This window comes from Hemicordylus capensis, chromosome 2, assembly GCF_027244095.1.
Source record: "Hemicordylus capensis ecotype Gifberg chromosome 2, rHemCap1.1.pri, whole genome shotgun sequence".
Taxonomy (NCBI): Eukaryota; Metazoa; Chordata; class Lepidosauria; order Squamata; family Cordylidae; genus Hemicordylus; species Hemicordylus capensis.
In genome coordinates this window covers 54,183,023-54,202,238 of record NC_069658.1, presented here as the reverse complement: position 1 = coordinate 54,202,238, position 19,216 = coordinate 54,183,023, and the positions used below count along the sequence as shown (strand labels likewise).

Here is a 19,216-nt window from a genome sequence, read left to right as displayed (position 1 = left end):
CGTGACGACGCCGGCGGGGACTAGGGCGCTCAGGCGCTCGCTCCGCAAACCTGGTTTTAGGGCAGGGGTAGTTAGGCAGGTTATCCGCCTAGCAGGTTACCCGCCTTGCAGCCGAGCCTGATGGTTCACACGATGGGGCGAAATCGGGCTTTTCCCATCATGTGAATAGCCTCAGTGACTATGCCAAACATAATGCTGGTTACAACCTATAAAGCCCTAAACAACTTGGGCCCTGGGTATTTAAGAGAGTGTCTTCTTCACTATGAACCCAACCGCTCATTGAGATCATTAGGAGAGGTCCATCTGAAGTTGACACCGGCTCGTTTGGTGGCTACTCAGGGATGGGCCTTCTCCACTGCTGCCCCAAAGCTTTGGAACACGCTCCCTGCTGAAATAAGAGCTTCCTCATCTCTGAAAGCATCTGTTCACCCAGACTTTTAAAATATTGTTTTAATAGTTTTAACATTGTTTAAAATATTTTAAGGTTTGAATTGCTGTATAATTTACTTTGTTTTAACTGGTGTTTTAATTTTTGTTGTCATTTATTTTAACTAATGTTTTAACATTTTCTGTTTGTTTGTTTGGGGGTAAACCGCCCAGAGATGTGGGTTTTGGGCGGTATAAAAATATGTTAAAGAAATAAATAAATAGACAGACAAATAAATAAATAAATCTCCATGTTGATCACTAATAGCCTGTATGGCAGGCCAGTGTCTAGAAGGTTTCAACATGGGTGGCGCTATCCAAATGTCTGACTGTTGCACAAAGCCCTGCACTGGTTACCTTTTCCTTGGGGCATCTTTTCCCCATTTTTGGTTTAATACTAGTAGGATACATTTCTCCTGCTCAGCTTACCCCACTACAAAAATGTGTGTGGACAAAAGTAAGTCTGACTTCATTCTTGTCCCTTTTAGGCAGAGCCTTAAGTGCCTTTTCTTCTCAACATCAAGTTCATGAAGGATAGATTTATAAACAGCTCTTTAAAATGACAGACAGCTTATGATAAACTTCCTATTCTGAATATTCAGATGCTTGGGAGAAGGAGTGGGGGATGATAGTCTTCATAGTCGTCTGCTTGAGAGCTTCATAGAGGCATCCGGTTGGTCAGTTTGGGACCAGAGTACTGCGCTGTTTAGCAGCTACCAACTTAAAACTTTACTAACATCAGCTTTATGGCCCCCATCTACTAGGTTTTCTAGTGACCAGCAGAATAATAATAATTATTATTATCACTTTAGTGTTGTGATATTTTGATAATATCAGTGTAAACCAACATAAACTAGCCTTTTTTTTCTTTTTTTTTTGCTGTCCAATGAACTGTGAATATTCACTTAATAGGCTTTGAAATATGGAAAACGTGCAAAAAACATCTGGATTTATATTTCTAGACTAAAATGCATAAAGGTGCATCATAGGAAAAATTATGTTAGAATTTCTCATTACCATTCCATAAAAGAACTTTCCTACCACTCCCCTGATTTCATACTCTATGGGCATGGTTTAATAGGATCTGAGGCAAGAGAGAAGTTCACATTCCTTAAACGTGTTTTGGATCTATACCATCTGGAGACATGGAAAATAGGCTTCATTAAGAATGAAGAATGATTCCAGTTTCGACTGGTACCAGCCAAATATTAATGCAATGTTTAGCTAGAAGGGTCAAACTAAACAAACATTCCTTGACTGTTTTGGTTACAAATAGTTCCAAAGTTCTTGCTGGACATTCTATTATCTGACTGGATTCAGACATAACAGCAAACCATGGAAAAGGATCAGCCTCAACAAACAGCCTTCCATGCTCTCCCTTCCCCCTTTCGTCATGTATGAGGATAGATTAGAGGCTCTCATTCCTGTTTTATGGCAAACCACAGTCAGCTGTTTTACCCCAAACAAGCAAACTGTGGTTTGTATAAACCATTGTTTGCCTACAAACCAGGATAAAACCATGGCTTTGTATTCTAACTTGCAAACCATTTTTTGCACAAATTATTTGCTGGTTACAGATAATATAGTAAACTATAATTTGCCATGAACTGGGAAGTGAAGCTTCTAATCTCCTCTTTTCATGCACAGAGGATGAACTTGACTAGCGCAGAGCTTGACCCGTGCAGAACATCCGTGCGCTAGTACTGTGTTGCTCTCCTCACTTCCTGCCCCGTCAGCCTCCGCTCCTCCTCCTACCAAGTCCGGAGCAGCTCCCAACTGGAGCTCCAGCACAACCCCTACCCGGAGCAGCAGCGGCATTGCCGCCACCTCTGATTGGGCTTGGCTGCATGGTTCTGTGCTCCAAACACCTCCAGCATGCCACACAAGCACTCCAGGCACCTCTAGTGTGCCATGCACCCGCATGCCACACATCGCCTGAGCGCATTATATAGATATTTTATTTATTATTTATTTGATTATTTGTGTATTTTTGACTTGCTAATCAACCAATTTACTTTGAAATCAAATTCAAAATGTTTTACATGAAGTCACAAACAACCTCCGATATTTATGACTTCCCTTAAGTAGGGAGATAAACACTGAGGAATTACAGCTTAAGGATGATAACGTGATTTTAAAGCCCAGGATGTACTTTGGCTTCCAGCACTTGATTACACAATAATATCCACATATTATTATTACAATAATAATATGAGAGTGAATATATTCTTAAGTAAGCTGCATCAGTTCTCACAAATTTGTTCTGGTTAATAATCCAACAAACCATGGTTTCTTAGATCAGAAACACAAGCCAAAGGAGTGTCTTGCCTGCACACACACTCTGCCCCCTTTCCTCCTAAGGTCAGGCTCAGAGCTGTGACAGAATAACTCTGAGACTATTCACACGATTGCAGAAAAATGGGCTAGCTTCCGCTAGCCCGATTTTCTGCAATCTTGTGAATCACCGGGCTCGGCTGCGGGCCCGGTGGCTCTAGAATGGGTAACCCACTCAAGTACCCCTCCCCTAAAACCGGGTTTGGTTTTCTATTGTGAATAGCCATGGTGTGGCTACGTGCCGCGGCTACTCATGAGGAGACCCCCGGAGGGGAGGCGAAAAGCCGCCTCCCGGCTCCGGGGGTCTTGCCAGCATGCCCTGCACACTCGTGCAAGGCATGCTGGAGCTTCCCCGCTCACCCCCAGCCCCCACTGGCTCCGTCACGGAGCCAGCAATCATGTGGGCGGCTGATCCGGCCACCCAGGGCTCCTGCTCTGATCGTCTGCAGGGAGAGCGGGCTTAGCCCACTCTCCCAGCTCAGCTCACCAAACCGGGTCTCACTGATTGTGAGACCTGGCTCTCTGTTTTGTTAAGCCACAAACCCCGGAACTATTATTTAACTGCATCTTACAAGCCAGGACACGTAACTAGGATCTGATCCTGGTTTCATATCCTAGTTTGTAAACCACAGTTAAAGCTCTGCTCCTAGGTTTGTCTGGCACCGTGGTTTAATGAACCAGAAAATAGGATGAAGAGGGATTCTGCATGCTCTATTCTCCTTTGGCTCACATTCATGATCAAATAAAACATGATAACTCCCAACTCTGCCTGCATATCTGTTTACAGGCATTCCTGTCCCCCGCTTTCTTTCTCATAAGTTCTTCCCCACTCTTCCAACTATAGGTACATTCTATTCAACAGTTCTTTTCTACATTAGCAGGGTTGGGGGGCAGCATTGCTAACTGGAAAAATTCCTTGTTTGGCATTTCTCTTAATGAAAGTCCTAATTGTAAGAAGAATTTATCCAGGGAAGAAGTTTCAGTTTCCACATTTTAAGGAGGAGGAGGATCAGCGTCTAAGCAGAAACATTCAATCAATCATTTTTGCAGAGGCTGGCTGCAGCCTCCCGGTCAGGGGTCTACTCATGTGTCACCACGGCGGCAACACACAAGCAAACCAATGAGGTTAATGGAGCAATCACTCCATTAACCTCATTTAAGAGGAGGGGAAATTAGGTGGGCTAGCCACCTTGGGAGCACCAGGCTTGCCTACGAACCCGGTGTTTCCCACAATCCCTAAAAAACAGGCTAAGTTCCCTTAGCCTGCTTTCCAGTGATCGTGGGAATAGCCTCATTAACTTACAGTACTAAAAACTGCAGCAATCAATAAAACCATACTCTGGAAGGCACATACAAAAATCAAACTTGCTGAACATGAGAAGTCTTTAAATAACTTCTCAGAAGAAGAGCAGCAAAAGACGGGGCCAAATGGATTTCCCAAGGCAAGCACATGTAGGAGCCACCACAGAATTGGTGGTGGTAAACAGACAAAGTTTTACACACAAGCTGTGAATGGAAGCTGTTGAACCAGCAGAAAGCTGGTGCCAACTGAGGGCTCATACAGGTGGTGAGAGCCTCACCCCTTCCTAGATTCTTGCTCCAGACTGCTCTGGAGTAGGCCCATCAGGGGGTCCTGAGCAGCCAAGCGAGTGCTCCACCTTCAGAGCTGGAGTGCTGCCCTGGTCCAGTGCAGGCGCGGGCCATGAACGCACCTCCGGGGGGGGCAGCTTCTTTATGTGTAAATAGAGCCGGTGCTCCATGCCACCCATCAGCCCCAACAACGGGGAATCACCTCCGCCACTCACCTGGCTCCCACGGAGGCGAGCCCCCGGCGGCGGCCAGGTGAGTGGCAGAGGTGATTCCCCGCTGCGGGGGCTGCTGGGCGGCATGGAGCACCGGCTCTGTTTACACTTAAAGAAGCCGCCCACCGCCTCCACCCCCCGGAGGCGCGTTCACGGCCTGTGCCTGGTCCAGTGTCACTTTCACTTCTGAGAACTCAGGGCAATGGGGGGAGTTCCACGGAAAGGAGGAGTCCTGCTGGGGGGAATTGGGTCCACAGTGATCCAAGGCTGTTTTGAAGAGACAGCTGGCTCTGGCTGCTCCAGCCCTAAAGGATCTGGAGAATGGTTATTGGCTCCAAGAGATCCAGGCTGAGGTGGGCTCTTCCACCTCCTCTGATGGAGTCCCCTCCGGGTCAGTGTCAGTTGGCCCTGTCCAATATTCCCACCAATCATTCTTCATACATTGGAGATAAACACAATATCTATTGCGAACATGAAAGGATGCACACTGGAGAAGACTGGCTCCAAGCACTCCCAAGGACTGGCTCCAATCTGTCCTTTCACAGCTGCATTTTGTACCATCTGAAATTTTTGAGCACTATTTGAAAGCAACCCCATGTATAGTAGCTTTCCACTATGATACTTAATGGTCCTCTTAGTCCTGCACTCTCAACTCCACTTAAGTAGTCATATGCAGCGCTATAAATAAAGGTTTACTTACCATTTAAGCTTCCTACATAGCAATAGGTATCGTAAGTCTCATTGGGAAGACGATACCCATAGGATCTGACTCCTTCCTTGCCCATCATATCTCCATAGCAGCCAACTCTGGGTTGTTTAATGGGATATCTGCAACACAGGAAGCAAAAACTGGTGAAGTTCAAGCTTCTTTTCAATTCATTTTTGATTGTAGACTTATCATTAATTCTTTGGATGCACAGTCAAGATACAACTTGATTATCTTACCTAACAGTCTGGTCAGACAACCATCCAGCATCACACTGTTCAAATCCATCTTCATATGCAGCTTTCAGCTGATCAGGATTTGCTATAACACCACCATTCTCCAAACAAGCCTCCTGAGCTTGCTGGAAATTCATAGTATACCTGCTGGTTGCTGCACGGTAGTGAAACACAACACCTGCAAAGACAGCAAACTCACAGTAATTACTTGAGTTGCATTGATGTTCACTATTCTGTATTTACAGTTAACTTTTCTAACCTTGCTGTCTAGCCAGGCTGTAATGCCACATATCAAGGCTCTCCATCCTGGTGAGATTTCATGTGACATGAAAAACTGTCAGACCTTCATTCTCCAGCTGGTACCCCAAAAGGAACAGTTTAGGGGTGTGCCTATCCCTTCAGAGCTTGGGAACATTTCATAGATCAGATAGGGGACTCCAGAACTGCAGCAGCTGCGGCTTGGATCCCTGCCAGCTTAAGACTTACTGAAGACAAGTCTCAAGTAGCATGCACACAGTTCTTCCAGCTGAAGAACGGTATGGAGTATGAAATCCCATTGCTGGGTGCTGGTCTGTTTCTGAGGGCAATTCGAAGTGCTGATCATTACCTTTAAAGTCCTAAATGGCTTAGGACCAAGATAACAAAAAGACCACCTCCCAGCAAATGAATCTACTGATCATGAAGATTGGCCAGTGATGTCTTCCTGAATATCCCCATACTTTCAGACGTTCCGTTAGTGAGGATACATGAGAAGCCTTTTCTGTGGCAGCCCCAAAGTGTGAAATTCCTTACCTGCTTGACATACAATCTGCCTACCTTTTTGCAATTGCTAAGACCCGACTTGTTCAGTAGGTTTTAATTAGTTGTTTGTAATTCATATTTGCTGGCTCTCATTTTTGTTGGGGGTTTTTTCTGCTGCATTATAATTTTTTCTTTCTTTTAATGTTGTTATTTTATGTATCTTGGTTTTTTTTAAAAAAATCTTTTTATGTAACCTGCTTTACAGCTTTCTTTGACTGGAAAGGTAAGATATAAATGTTCAAAAATTTTAAAAAAGAGTTTGTACTGCTAAAACATTTTGTGATAAATCTGAAATGAATAAAGATATTTGAAATTGTAGCCAATGTTGCCCTTAATACAGCTGTGCAACATCTAACTGCTTACAGAGTTTGTGTATTATATTGTATTATTATTATTATTATTATTATTATTACCATGAGAGTTATGCAAAAACTGAGCAAATTCATAGAAAGCTAAGCCCAGTACAGAATTTTGCAATTTATGAGTCTTTAATCTGTAAGTGGTTTAATTTCAGGATTGCACCTCCAGCACCTTAATGGACAACTGCTATGCAAAAGTAATACCTGGGGGAAACCAATGGCATATTGTTTAAGGCTGCACATCTTTCCACAATAAGACTTCTACTTGCCATGACCCTGTAGTTCCTAAGACAGCTTCATGGACTGTGGGGATTAATGTAGGATATGTACAAATATATGTCATTTCAGAGACAGATAATGTGGCCAAATGTCCTTTTCTCTGTATTTCTTTTATCTTGTGCACGTCTCTTCAGTAACCTTGTGGTGTATATTATATGCATGAATTGCCTAGAATGCACCAACTCAAATAAGCACTTCAGCATGATTAACTAGGTGCAAGATTTCCCTTTGAAATCAATGGGTATACTAATGGGATGTGAGACTGCAGCATTTCTCTGAAAAATATCCTTACTATTTCCACAATATTCTTAGGATCAGAATCTGTACCTCTCTCACACACAGTGAAAGTGTAAACTAATTCCCCAGGACCAAAGTGTTCTTCCAAATGTATAATTCATCTAAACTTCCAATTAGGTTGCCAACATTTGGCCAAACAGTGTTTGGAAAGCAGCCAAATCCTCGCATACTCCTAGGGCTGTGTCAAGAGAAAATGGCAGAGAGCCAGCCATGCTAGCTGTATACCACCCTGGAATTTCCCACTTAAGACTATCCAATTTAAACATATTTATAATCCCTTTAACAATTATAATCTTAATAATAAAATTGTGCTTTTACTTGGTAGTATAAAATGCATGCCCATAACTACGTCAAGGGGCAGAGTTGCCAGCTAATTTGAAACCTTGTTGTTGAAGGTTAAAGAGAGACTCAACAGACTCCATACCAGATGGATCTTTCTGGTCCATCCAGTCATAGAAGGAGAACATTTCCCATTATATCATGTACAGAAATGACAACCAAACATGCTCTTCTCTTCCCTTGTGCACAACAGACCATAAAAACTGGTGTGACTCAATCACACCTGCTTAATGAGCGAGAAAATAGCTTTAGATGGACTTTGACCAGAACGATGTGAAGATATTCATCTGGTCAGTTTATATCTTTGTCTTCATTAAATTATAATTGTAATGCTAATTTAGATTAGTGACCTGTCAAAGTCTGTGCTTCTGAAAGATTATCCATCTGATACAATTCAATTTCAGTTTTTCCGGAATGCTCCATGGTTGCATGGATTTAAAAAAAGAGGCTGGATGGATGAAGCAATATTTTTCCAGCTTCTTTCCCCCCAGTCATTATACAAGGATGTTTCAAAGACTGAATTAGCAATTTAAAACTATAAATGGAAATTTGCTTTAAACCTCTGTGATATCTGAGCAAGTAAAAAAAATTAACATTAACTTTGCTTTAAAAGCCCATACAAGTAGAATAAATCCCACTCATTATAAGGGCTTAAAAGACTTATTTCTAAATAAGCGTGGGTAAGATTGCAGCGGGCCTGCTCAACTTAAGCCCCCCAGCTGTTTTTGGACTACAACTCCCATAATCCCCAGTCACAATGGCCAATAGACAGGGATTATGGAGTTGTAGGCCAACATTGGCAGGAGGGCCCAAGTTGAGCAACCCTAAATTGCAGCCTCAGGAAATGATAATATCATATTTACTCAGAGTCAAACAGACAGGATGCAGGAGATGCATTATCAGATCTCGTCTTCTTCATCTTCCTTTAAAACTTTAAAACAGCCACAGGGTCAACAGCTTTGTCTGAAGCAAGGATGATGGGTTGATGGCAGAGGCACTTTTCCTCATGCAATTTTTCTGATCTAAATTTTCATCCAAAACTGCTCATACTCTTGCTATGAGAAAAATATAAGAGCAATACAGCTATCTGTAATTGTTTTTGTCCTATTGTGGAGCTAGTAAGAGCTTTACAGTGGTGGCTTCAGAGAAACAGTGCTGTTGTGGGGGATGGATGGTTATACATCCTACCCACTGTTTTGATCAAAAGGGGAAACCCCTGCAATTGCTTTTGTGAGAATAAAAAGTGGTAAGATCAGACCCCTTGCATCATGCCCAAATTTGCTTCTGAAGGCAAAAGTAACTGGAAGTAGAGTGTAACCCAAACGTGAATGCTTAGACCTGCAACGTTAAGAGCGTTTTTCAGTACTGTGGGAAAATAAGCAGGGCTGCAATGTTTCACTGTTTATTTATGTATTTATTTATTTATCCAAATTCTAATTTGATCAATCAATCAGCCAATTTGATCAATCAATCAAAAAACTTCTCATTGACTAAAACAGTGTCTCTGATTAGATGGGCAATAGATTTTGTATTTAAAATGGCCAACATCCGGACTAATGAAGTACTCGTCTTCCTAATGCTGCACTGGTGCTGCAGAGGAGGGTCCATCTTAGTCCATCTCTCCTTTCTCTGAAACCCACTGTGACTCCCAAAAATAAGTCCCCGAGGGCTGTGAGAGCCTCAGGGACATATTTTCAGGATTTACCATCAGTTTCAGAGGGAAGGGGAGATCAGCTAAAATTGTCCCTTCCCCATAGCAGCAGCACAACATCATTGCACTAGCTCTTTATTACCTGGGTGCTGGCCATTGTTTTTAAATCAGCAACCCATAAAAACTACAGGTAGCAATTTTTATTCAAAGTGCCATCTTCAAATAAGCATTCCCCCTCCTCCTACATAGGTGCAAGTGCCTCTCCTAAAATAATGCTACTATAATGCATATGTGCATCTAAAAACAAAAAAGCATCATTATATATAATTCTGTTAAACATACTCGTCACTAATCCCATGCGTGGCTGCTCTCACGAGAGTTCATGAGCAGCTGCCGGATATGACAGGGATGGGGAAGAAAACGGCGATGCCGGCTGGAGGAGGCAGTGGCGGGCTGGCCTGGCTGGCAGGAGCAGGAGGCAGTGGCACAGGAGGCGGCGGCAGGCGGGCCCAGCTGGCGGGAGGAGACAGCCACTGCCAGGAGTTGGCGGGTGAGCGGGAGGAGGTGGTGGGCTGGCTTTTCGGCTGGCCTGCCAGCCAGAAAGTACTAGGCGGGCGGAAAAGCAGGGGGAGAAGAGGCAGGCCAGCCAGCCAGAAAGTGGAAAGCCCGGTTGGCCGGGGGGAGGGGAAGAAGAAGAAGCTGGCCCACCTGCCCGCCAGCCAGGAAGTGCAGGGGGGCTGAGAAGTGGGCAGGGGGAGAAGAAGCCAGAAAGCATGGGGGGGGTGAGAAGCGGGCCAGCCAGCCAGAAAGCCGAGCTGGCGGGGGAGGGGGACAGCGTTGGTGGGTGGGCCGGCTGGAGGCGCAAATGCTCTGTCCCCGGCCCAGCTAGTTCTCCTTATTGCTTCAAAACCAATGTTTTCAGCCAACTGATAACTTGATTCAAATGCATGTACTTTTTGTAATTGGCTGATGGCCCTATTAAAAGAGTATAAGAAAGATAATGAGGTGATGCACATGAATCTCTGGGCAGGGAGGGCAGAGAGGTAGGCTTCTGCCTGCCTCCCTACACACGATCACCCTCCCCAGTTCGTTCTGCCGCTCACCGCAGCACACAAGCGGCGTCGCTGTGAGCAGCAGAGCAGGGAGCCAAGAAGAAGTCCTCTGGCATCCCTCAATGCACGGTGCCAGAAGCGTGGTGCACTGAGGGATCCTCATAACCCCGGGTATCACAACCCAGAGTTAAAGGCGCGCTCATGCCCTTAACCCTAACCAAAGGCCGGGGTTAAATGTTGGGCTACCTGCGAGGGCAGTGCTGGGATTGGGCTCGATCCAGGCGCTTGACATGAGCAGCCCAACCTAGGCTGCCTGGGTTGCCCTAGTCTGGGTTGTGCTGCTCATGAGAACCACCTTGACATTTTGTTCAGTTTCCCTTGATCCAGAAAACAAATGTTAACCATCTGAAAATTTTAAAGTTTTGCTGAGATAAATGCATTAGTGTCTTGTGCAATAACTGTTATCATTTAGGGTATTTATAGGTCACTTTTCGGGGGGGGGGGGTTCACAAAGCAGTTTAAATGCTCAATGAATGAAAAAAGAAGCTAGTAAATGACGCCTTGGCCCAGACCCCATATCCGGTCACCTCTTAGGCTGGGGATTCCCAACCTGCTGCTGAACTACAGCTCGCATCATCCCCAGCCACAATACATTGTAGCTGGGGATGAGGAGAGTTGTAGTTCAGCAACACCTGGAGTTCCACAGGTTGGGAACCCCTGGCTTAGGCTATCGGGAGTCAAGGAAGGAAGGGTGCTGACAGCCTCATTTTTGTCCTACACTATACTCTTTGCAAAACCTCAGAGTTTTGGACTGGACTCAATTAAGGGAAATGTCTGATTCAAGAGTGTTTCTGCTACTTCAACGTCTCTGCCCTCTGCCTTTTCAAGAGACAGAGGAGGACATGGCCAAGAGAGAGGGTGATGCAGGATGAGTATGGCAGGATTTGGAAGTGGCAGGCCTGGGGCCAAGTGAGACAGCCGATGCAGACCTGTGGGAGGGGCCAACCCATGACCTGCACCAATCTACCACTTGAAGCGGCTACTTCATCCAGCCAGATTTGTGGGTCACCACTTAAAAGGTGCCTCTTTACCCAGTTATTAGGGGACTAATGAGCAGAGAACCTAAACAGTTCAATGGCTGCAATAAATTCCCCCTTGGCGCTAAGGAGATTAAAGTCTAAGACTTCTGTTGTTTCAGTTGGAAGTAAAGAAAGGAGAGGCAAAACTCTGTCCAAGTTCAGTCGCTTTTAAGCACCCATTCGAAATTTTCTTTTCCTTGTGCCTGTCTAAGAATTCCACCACTGAGCAAACAAATAAAGTAAATGAGGAGCAAGCTACAGAAGTATACCGGTAATAGTTTTACTGAAATTCAGATAAACAAGATTAATGTAAATCTTGGGGAAAGAGTCAAGAGAAGTTCCAGGCAAACTGATATTGTTTTAGTTTTGGCAAATCCTATAAAGTTTTTGTGGGAGTGTCTCTTGCTGTTCTCTGCTATATTTTTAGTGTTTATTTATTCTTAAAGTTTACTGTTTAAAGTTTTGTAACATGCACTGAGTCCATGGGAGAGTGCACAGTTAAAATTCCAAATAAATGAATTTTTATCTCAGAAACTGAAGCTGTTGTTACAAATACAGTTATCAATATTTATTTTTATATTTCAGTGTTAATAATACCCCTTTTTATTATGTCTTAAGAAAGCTTATAGACAAAGAAAAGGTCTTGCTGAAAATACACAGTCCTGCTTTTTGGTATTAGATGGTTATATAAGATAGCAAGAAGAATCCTGCTGGATCAAGTCAGGGCTCATCTAGTCCAGAATCCTGCCTCACACAGCAGCCAACCAGGTGTATATGAGAAGCTTGCAAGAGCTTCTTGTTTACATGATGGATCTCAACTAATAAAACTGGTATATGATAGTGGTCTGCTAATCAAAGAATGATTTCAGTGGTACATATCAGCTTCCACAGCTAGCCTTTACTGGTGAAGTAAAGCCTTTACTGGTGAAGTAAAAGAGCCAGTGCAGTGTAGTGGCTAGAGTGCCGGACTAGGACCGGGGAGACCCGAGTTCAAATCCCCATTCAGCCATGAAACTAGCTAGGTGACTCTGGGCCAGTCATTCTCTCTCAGCCTAACCTACTTCACAGGGTTGTTGTTGTGAGGAGAAACCCAAGTATGTAGTACACCACTCTGGGCTCCTTGGAGGAAGAGCGGGATATAAAATGTAAATAAATAAATAAATGAATGAATAAATGAATAAACAACTAGACACCCATGCAAAATACTACTTTAGGAATGGCGGCATGGCTCAGTGGCAGCACATCTACTCTGCATGAAGAAGGTCCCAGGTTCAGTTCTTGGTATCTGCTGGTAGGGCTAGGAAATACCACCATCTGGAGAGCTGCTGCCAGACAGAGCAGACAATACTGAGCAGATGGACCAATGGTCTGACTCAGTAGAAAGCAGCTTCCTATTAACTTAGTTCTAGAGATTAGTTTATTCTAAAGAACAAACTGGTCCAAGCAATATTTACACAGCAGGTATTGTGATGAAGCAAGCAGTGACAAACAGGGCTAATTCAGATTATGGTTGTTTCCTGGATCATGAATGTGGTGGGAAGAAACATTGAGCCTGTGTGCTCCTCCTTCCCCTCCCCTTTCTTTGTCCTCTTGCATGCCCAGCTGCAGTCTGACCCAAGGCAAGACCTAAATTGGTTTAGAGATTTGTCCTGCAGTGATTCTGAAGGGATCATTGGTCAGCTGCAAGAACCAAAAGGTAGAGGGAGACAGTTACTGAAGTGATGAAAAGCAAGGGTGGCTCAGGGAAAGTTAAGGCTAGAAATGCATTTATTAAAAGGAGATTTTGTTAAAAGAATGTAAAGCGTACATAGAGGCTATTTTCACACGATTGCAGAAAATTGGGCTAACCCGATTTTCTGCAATCGTGTGATCCACCGGGCTTGGCGGTGGTTCTAGAGTGGGTAACCCGCTCAAGTACGCCTCCCCTAAAACCGGCTTTGCAGAGTGAGCGCTCCGCAAACCTGTTTTGTTTTTTTTTAATCGTGAGTAGCCGTGGTGTGGCTCCGTGCTGCAGCTACTCACAAAGAGACCCCCAGAGGGAAGGCGAAAAGCCGCCTCCCGGCTCCGGGGGTCTCGCCAGCATGCCCTGTGTGCTCGTGCAGGGCATGCCTGAGCTTCTGGGAGCCAATCGGCCCCTGCTCCCCCAGCCCCCACCGGCTCCGTCACAGAGCCGGCAATCATGTGGACGGCTGATCCGGCCGCCCAGGTCTCCCTCTGTGATTGTCTGCGGGGAGAGAGCGCTTAGCCCACTCTCCCCGCTCAGCTCACCAAACCGGGTCTCACTGATCATGAGACCCAGCTCATATTCTTTTACATATAAGCCTTATGGAGGTTATTCTCACAATGGGGGGAAACCGGGCTAAAGAAACCCATCCCAGTTTTTCCCCATTGTGAGAACCAGCGGGCTCACAGGTGAGCACGGTGGTTCACTGGCAGCTAGCCCACAAAGTACCCTTCCCTTAAGCCCAAGTTAGCAGAGTGAGTGCTCCGCTAACCCGGGTTTTCTGATCGTGCGCTGCCTCCCAAGCAGCCTCCCAGGTTCAGAGATCTCTCCAGGATCCCATACATGGTCTGGCTACCCAGCTATGAGCGACTGCTCATATGCGGAGAGAGCGGGCTAAGCCCACTTTCCCCGAAGAACCGCCTCCGGTGCTTCACACCGGTCGTGTGAAGCACTTCATGGTGTTTTAATAAATGCATTCTGTTCAAACATGGCAGGTTTGCCACAGGGCATTCTCAAAAATGACGTGCACAACAGCCTGGTTAGATAGCAATGTTTGAAATGCTGTATACCTAGGCTCCCAGATGTCATCCTGGTAAGATTTCATGTGACATGAAAAACTCCAGTCATCTGGGGGACCAGCTTTGGCTTCCAGCTGGTACCTCCAAAGGAACAGATTAGGGATCTACCTATCCCTTCAGATCTTGGGACCTTTTCATAGATCACTGTAATGCTGCAGAAAAATAACCTTTTTACCACTTGGCTCAATATTTTCATATTGACATTAGCTGTGAGAGACAAAGGAGGCTACTTAAATTCAGAGAATGTAATTGATGAACCGTTTCTCACAAGCAGCAATAAATGGCTACTGGGTTTGTGAGGAGGAAGGACTTAAGAGCTTACCTCCCTGCAGACGATAATTCTCCCTTCCCTGGGTGGGCGGATCACCCACCTAGATGAGCACCAGCTCCTGCCAGTAGCTCCGAGGTTCAGGATGCCAGAACACACCGCCCCATGTTGCCCTGCCCCCCAGAGCTCCGATAATGCCCTGCACGAGTACATGGTGCATTGTGAGGATCCCCTCTCCCCTCCCAGCCACGGCTGATGCATGAGCAAGAAAATGGCATAAGGAGAAAGTTAACTCTCCTAACCCCGTTTTGAGGGGAAGGCTTCTTAGGCGGGTTTGCCACCGTGGTGCCACAGGGATCGGGCGTGGACACATGGGCAAAACTGGGCTGGTCTCTGTTAGCCCAGTTTTGCACACATATATGTATAGCTTTTAGTCGATTCCCTTTAATTCATTTTTTAAAGGGCTAAGATTTTAATTCATTCATTCTTATCCTACTGTTTCTCCAAAGATTTCAGGAAGGGATGTGCACAAAACCGGTTTGCCCGGTTTGGTTTGAATTCGAACAAGGTTCAAACCAGGAGGGGGAGGTTTGGTTATGGTTTTGCTTGAACCTCCCCCAGTTTGGTTTGAATTTGAACTGGTTTGAACTAGTTTGAATCTCCAAAAGTGGGTGGGGTGGTAGCTGGCACCCATGGGTACCTACCACCCAAACCCCAAAGCAATCGGACATTCGTATGATCTTTTATGAATTTTTGAAATTTATTTTTATTTTTTCCTCATAGGGTATAATGGGACTTGAACCAGCCCATTATTCCCTATTGTGAGCACCCATGGGTGCCAACAACCACCCAAACCCCAAAGCAATTGGACACTCCTACGATATTTTGTGAATATTTGAAATATTTTTAATTATTTTTCTCATCGGGTATATTGGGACCCGAACCAGCCCATTATCCTCTATTGTGGAGCACGTAGGGGCACAAAAATGGGGTGGGTGGTACAAAACCCCAAGGCAATATACCAATATACCCTATGAGAAAAATAAGTTAAGGGAGTGAGCTCTCCCTAAACCTCATTTTTTTTGTTTTTGTGGCAGCCACAGCTGCTTGCAGCTGCAGCTGCCATACTGCAGGGAGCCCAGGGATGGGAGAGGATCCTCATGATGCATTGCACGTGCGCAATGCATCCTGATAGTTCTGGGGGCTGAAATGACACATCCGGGCCCCCGACCCTCCCCACTCCCTTGGCACATGGGGAATCGTTTGGGTGTGTGGGGAGTGTTCGCAGCAACAGTGCCGTGATCATCTGTGGGAAGGGTAAGTTTAACTCACTCTCCCCGCAGACCACCCTCTAGACCTTCTCACAGATTGTGCGAAGAGGCTCTATAAGTGTGAGCATTGTAAGATATTGCCCTTACGGGGTGGGGCCACTCTGGGAAGAGCACCTGCATGCAGAAGGTTCAAAGTTCCCTCCCTGGCATCTCCAAGATGGGGTTGAGAGAGAGTCCTCCCTGCAACCCTGGAGAAGCTGCTGGCAGTCTGGGTAGGCAATACTGAGCTAGCTGGACCAATGGTCCAAATTGCTATATGGCAGCTTCCTATGTTCCTATGCACCACACCTATTTTCATTCTCTACTTAATTCTTCCAAAATGCTATTGAATCAAATTTGAACAGGCTGATATTCATGAAAAGAAATGCTCGACTTACCATGAGGCGCAAGAGGTGGAAAGTAACCCTTGATAAGTTGTGACCTGCTACTTTCAGGGAGAAAGAGCTCTTCTCCCAACATTAGTTAGGGAGACAGGAAAAGCTGATGTATGGCTGACATCATGAGTTAAATAAGAGAGAAAATGAAAGCTATATTTAAATAGATCACCTAGCACATCTCCTGACAGCTGAGATCTGCACAAATCTTTTGAAGCTGTTCAGAAATGCTTGAGTTTTCAAGTTACAATTCTTTTGATTTTGCATTCTGTTTAAGCCTGAACAAGCTATTGAGTGTTGCAACTCGTGTCAGGGCAGCACTAGTTTACAAAAGCAACAGGAAACAACATGGAAAAGTCAGCCAAGTTGACCCCGCATCTTGATGCTGATAGGAAGAGGCGGCACTGTTTCATTCTCACTTTGCCAAAGGGAGAATACAATAAGGAACCGAGGCAGTAGTTGCTTCCTTGCTGTGTAGATCACCTAGAGGTACTGGACTATGCCATGTTCAGACCTTGCATTTGATAGGGTTTATATGCCTGTTATAGGCATATAATTATATGCCTTATATGCCTGTTACATCAAGTTTCTCTTAGATTTTGAAAGGGGAAATACTTTGTGTTAATCCCCAAGTTCCTTGAGCAGAACTTGAGGAGATCAGCTTTTCTAGAATTGCCTGAATGTTTTCAATGAAGAATAGATGTTAAGCTAGTCTGGCCTGCAATTTCCCATATTCCCCCTAGATCCTTTTTTGAAAATCAGTGTTACATTGGGTACTTTCTAGTCCTCTGGTAAAGAGACTCAATGTACAGACAAGTTACATATTTTTGCTAGGAAATCAGCAATTTCACATTTGAATTATTTAAGAACCCTTGGGTGAATGCCATCTGGCCCTGGTGATTTGTTACTTTTTAATTTTTCAAGACAGCTTAGAACATCATCTCTCATCACCTGTATTTGACTCAGTTCTTCAGTCTCAATCGCTGAGAAGTTTCATTCAGGCATGGGTATACGCTCAGTATCGTCTGCCGTGAAGGCAGATGCAAAGAACTCATTCAGCTTCTGTATTCTCCACATCATCCTTAATAATCCTTTTCTTTCCCACATCTATTGCTATATGTTCCTCAAACTTTTTTCCCCTCATCCCTTGTCTCCTTGCATTTCTTTTGCCAGAGTGTGTGTTCCTTTCTGTTCTCTTCATTTGGGCAGGACTTGCCTGACAGAAGTCTTCTTGCCTATTATAGCTTCCTTAACTCTACCTGTTAGACACGTTGGCATCCTCCTGGACTTGGCGATTCCTTTCCTCCATTTTAGTATACATCTTGAGTTTCTGTATAGTAGTTTTAAATAAACTCCATGCTTTCTGGGGTGAATTGAACCTCCTAACCTTTCTTTTCAGCTTTCTTTTTACCAGTCCGCTCTGTTTTAAGGAGTGTCTGCCTCTGAAGTCCAACACATCTGTGTTGGACTTCCTAGGCAATTCTCCTCTCATATATATGCTGACTTGGATCACACTATGGTTACTGCTCCCTCATCAGGTCCTGAGCACCACTCGGGATTAAGACCAAGATCACCTTCTCTCTGTTTGTTTCCATGACCAACTGGTCTAAGGGACACTTGTTTAGCATATCTAGAAATCTGGCCTGTTTGCCATTACCTCCATGTGAATTTACCCAATCTATGTGAGGGTAGTTGAAGCTACCCATTATTACAGCTCTGCTCTCTTTCACATCTCCCAATTTCCTTCTCCAACTCTAGGTCACTCTCGGCATTTTGATCAGGATGTCAATAGCACATCCCTACTAATACATTTCCTTTCAGGCCTCATATTATCACCCACAATGTTTCTGTGGGAGACTGCAGTGCTACTCCACCCGCAATCCACCCCTCCTGTGCTTTCTATATGTCCAAGGATATGTCCCACTGTTTCGCACCAGGTTTCCATTATATTTATGTTTTCATTAGTAATCAAGCACTCTAGCTCACCCATCTTGGCTTGGAGGCTTCTGACATTGTCATATAAACACCTATTTGCCGTGTTTATGTAGTGTCATGCACACTGCATGGTTCACCATGACCTCAGCATGTCCCTTCCTTTGCACTGTCACTTGTTAGGGACGGACAGCGCTATAAGGAAGGTAGAATTGAATCAGACGCCATCCCATCTCCTGCCAAGCAGACCTAAAGTCCTCCTAGTTCTTTTCAACAGAAATAATTGAATCTGACCTATTCTGAAGTGAAACGGTCTCTCTTCAATTTTTTAGTTCACGTACAGCACTGAGAACAAACCAATTTAAAATACTTCTTCACACAACATGCAATTAACTGATGGAATTCACTGCCACAAAATATGGTGATAGCTACGACCTGAAAATGGATTTACAGTGACAAATTCATGAAGGATAGACCCATCATCAGCAATTAACCATGGCAGCTAAAAGGCACCTCCAAGTTTAGAGATAGTAGTAGCACTGACTGACATGATGCAGAAGCCCTCTGGAGATGGGGTGGACTTGTGGTGCCACTGCTGTGGACCCAAAAGTAGCAGTGCTTGGCTGCACTAAAGCCATTACCATATTTCTTTCCTTAGTCACAAATGCGGGAACTGTAGTCATGCTCGCAGCACAACCATGGTTCTCCACATCAGTGCTGCTGCTGCTGCTTCCGGGTACACAGCAGTTGGGGCCATATGTCCATCCCTTCGCTTTTGGGTGTGTGCATTGCCAGCCAATGTGCCACAGAATACCAGTTGCTGGGTGGCAACAGCAGAACAAAGCTATTACCTTCATGCCCATGTGGGCTTCCCAAAAACATTTCACTGCCAACAAGATATTGGACTAGATGGCTCTTCTGATGTTCTTTCTTATGGGGACTGGCAAAAGGCCAACGTGATCAGATGTTGCAAAGTTGAGTGTTCACTGTATGTGCATCCATGTCTCTTCAAAACCACTATGACCGGCCAACCTGTGTGTGATAATACTTGAACAGTGTCGAAGCAATAACTTGATCTGACTGAAATATTGTTCTTCATCTCTCTGTCTCTTGCTTTTTCTGCCTATGATGGTGGGATCTGCAGTACA

The 19,216-nt window shown here is 44.7% G+C and overlaps 1 protein-coding gene across 4 annotated transcripts in view; it reads right to left on the bottom strand.

The window, feature by feature from the left end:
* VCAN (versican) overlaps positions 1-19,216 on the bottom strand; it is a 208,860-nt gene that overhangs the window by 148,035 nt on the left and 41,609 nt on the right. For all 4 annotated transcript variants that reach the window (XM_053298560.1, XM_053298562.1, XM_053298563.1 and 1 more), the window contains exons 4-5: positions 5,508-5,682; positions 5,263-5,390 (exon numbers count right to left, since the gene is read on the bottom strand). In XM_053298560.1, the coding sequence (XP_053154535.1) occupies positions 5,263-5,390; positions 5,508-5,682 (303 nt within the window). The remainder of the gene's footprint in view (positions 1-5,262; positions 5,391-5,507; positions 5,683-19,216) is intronic.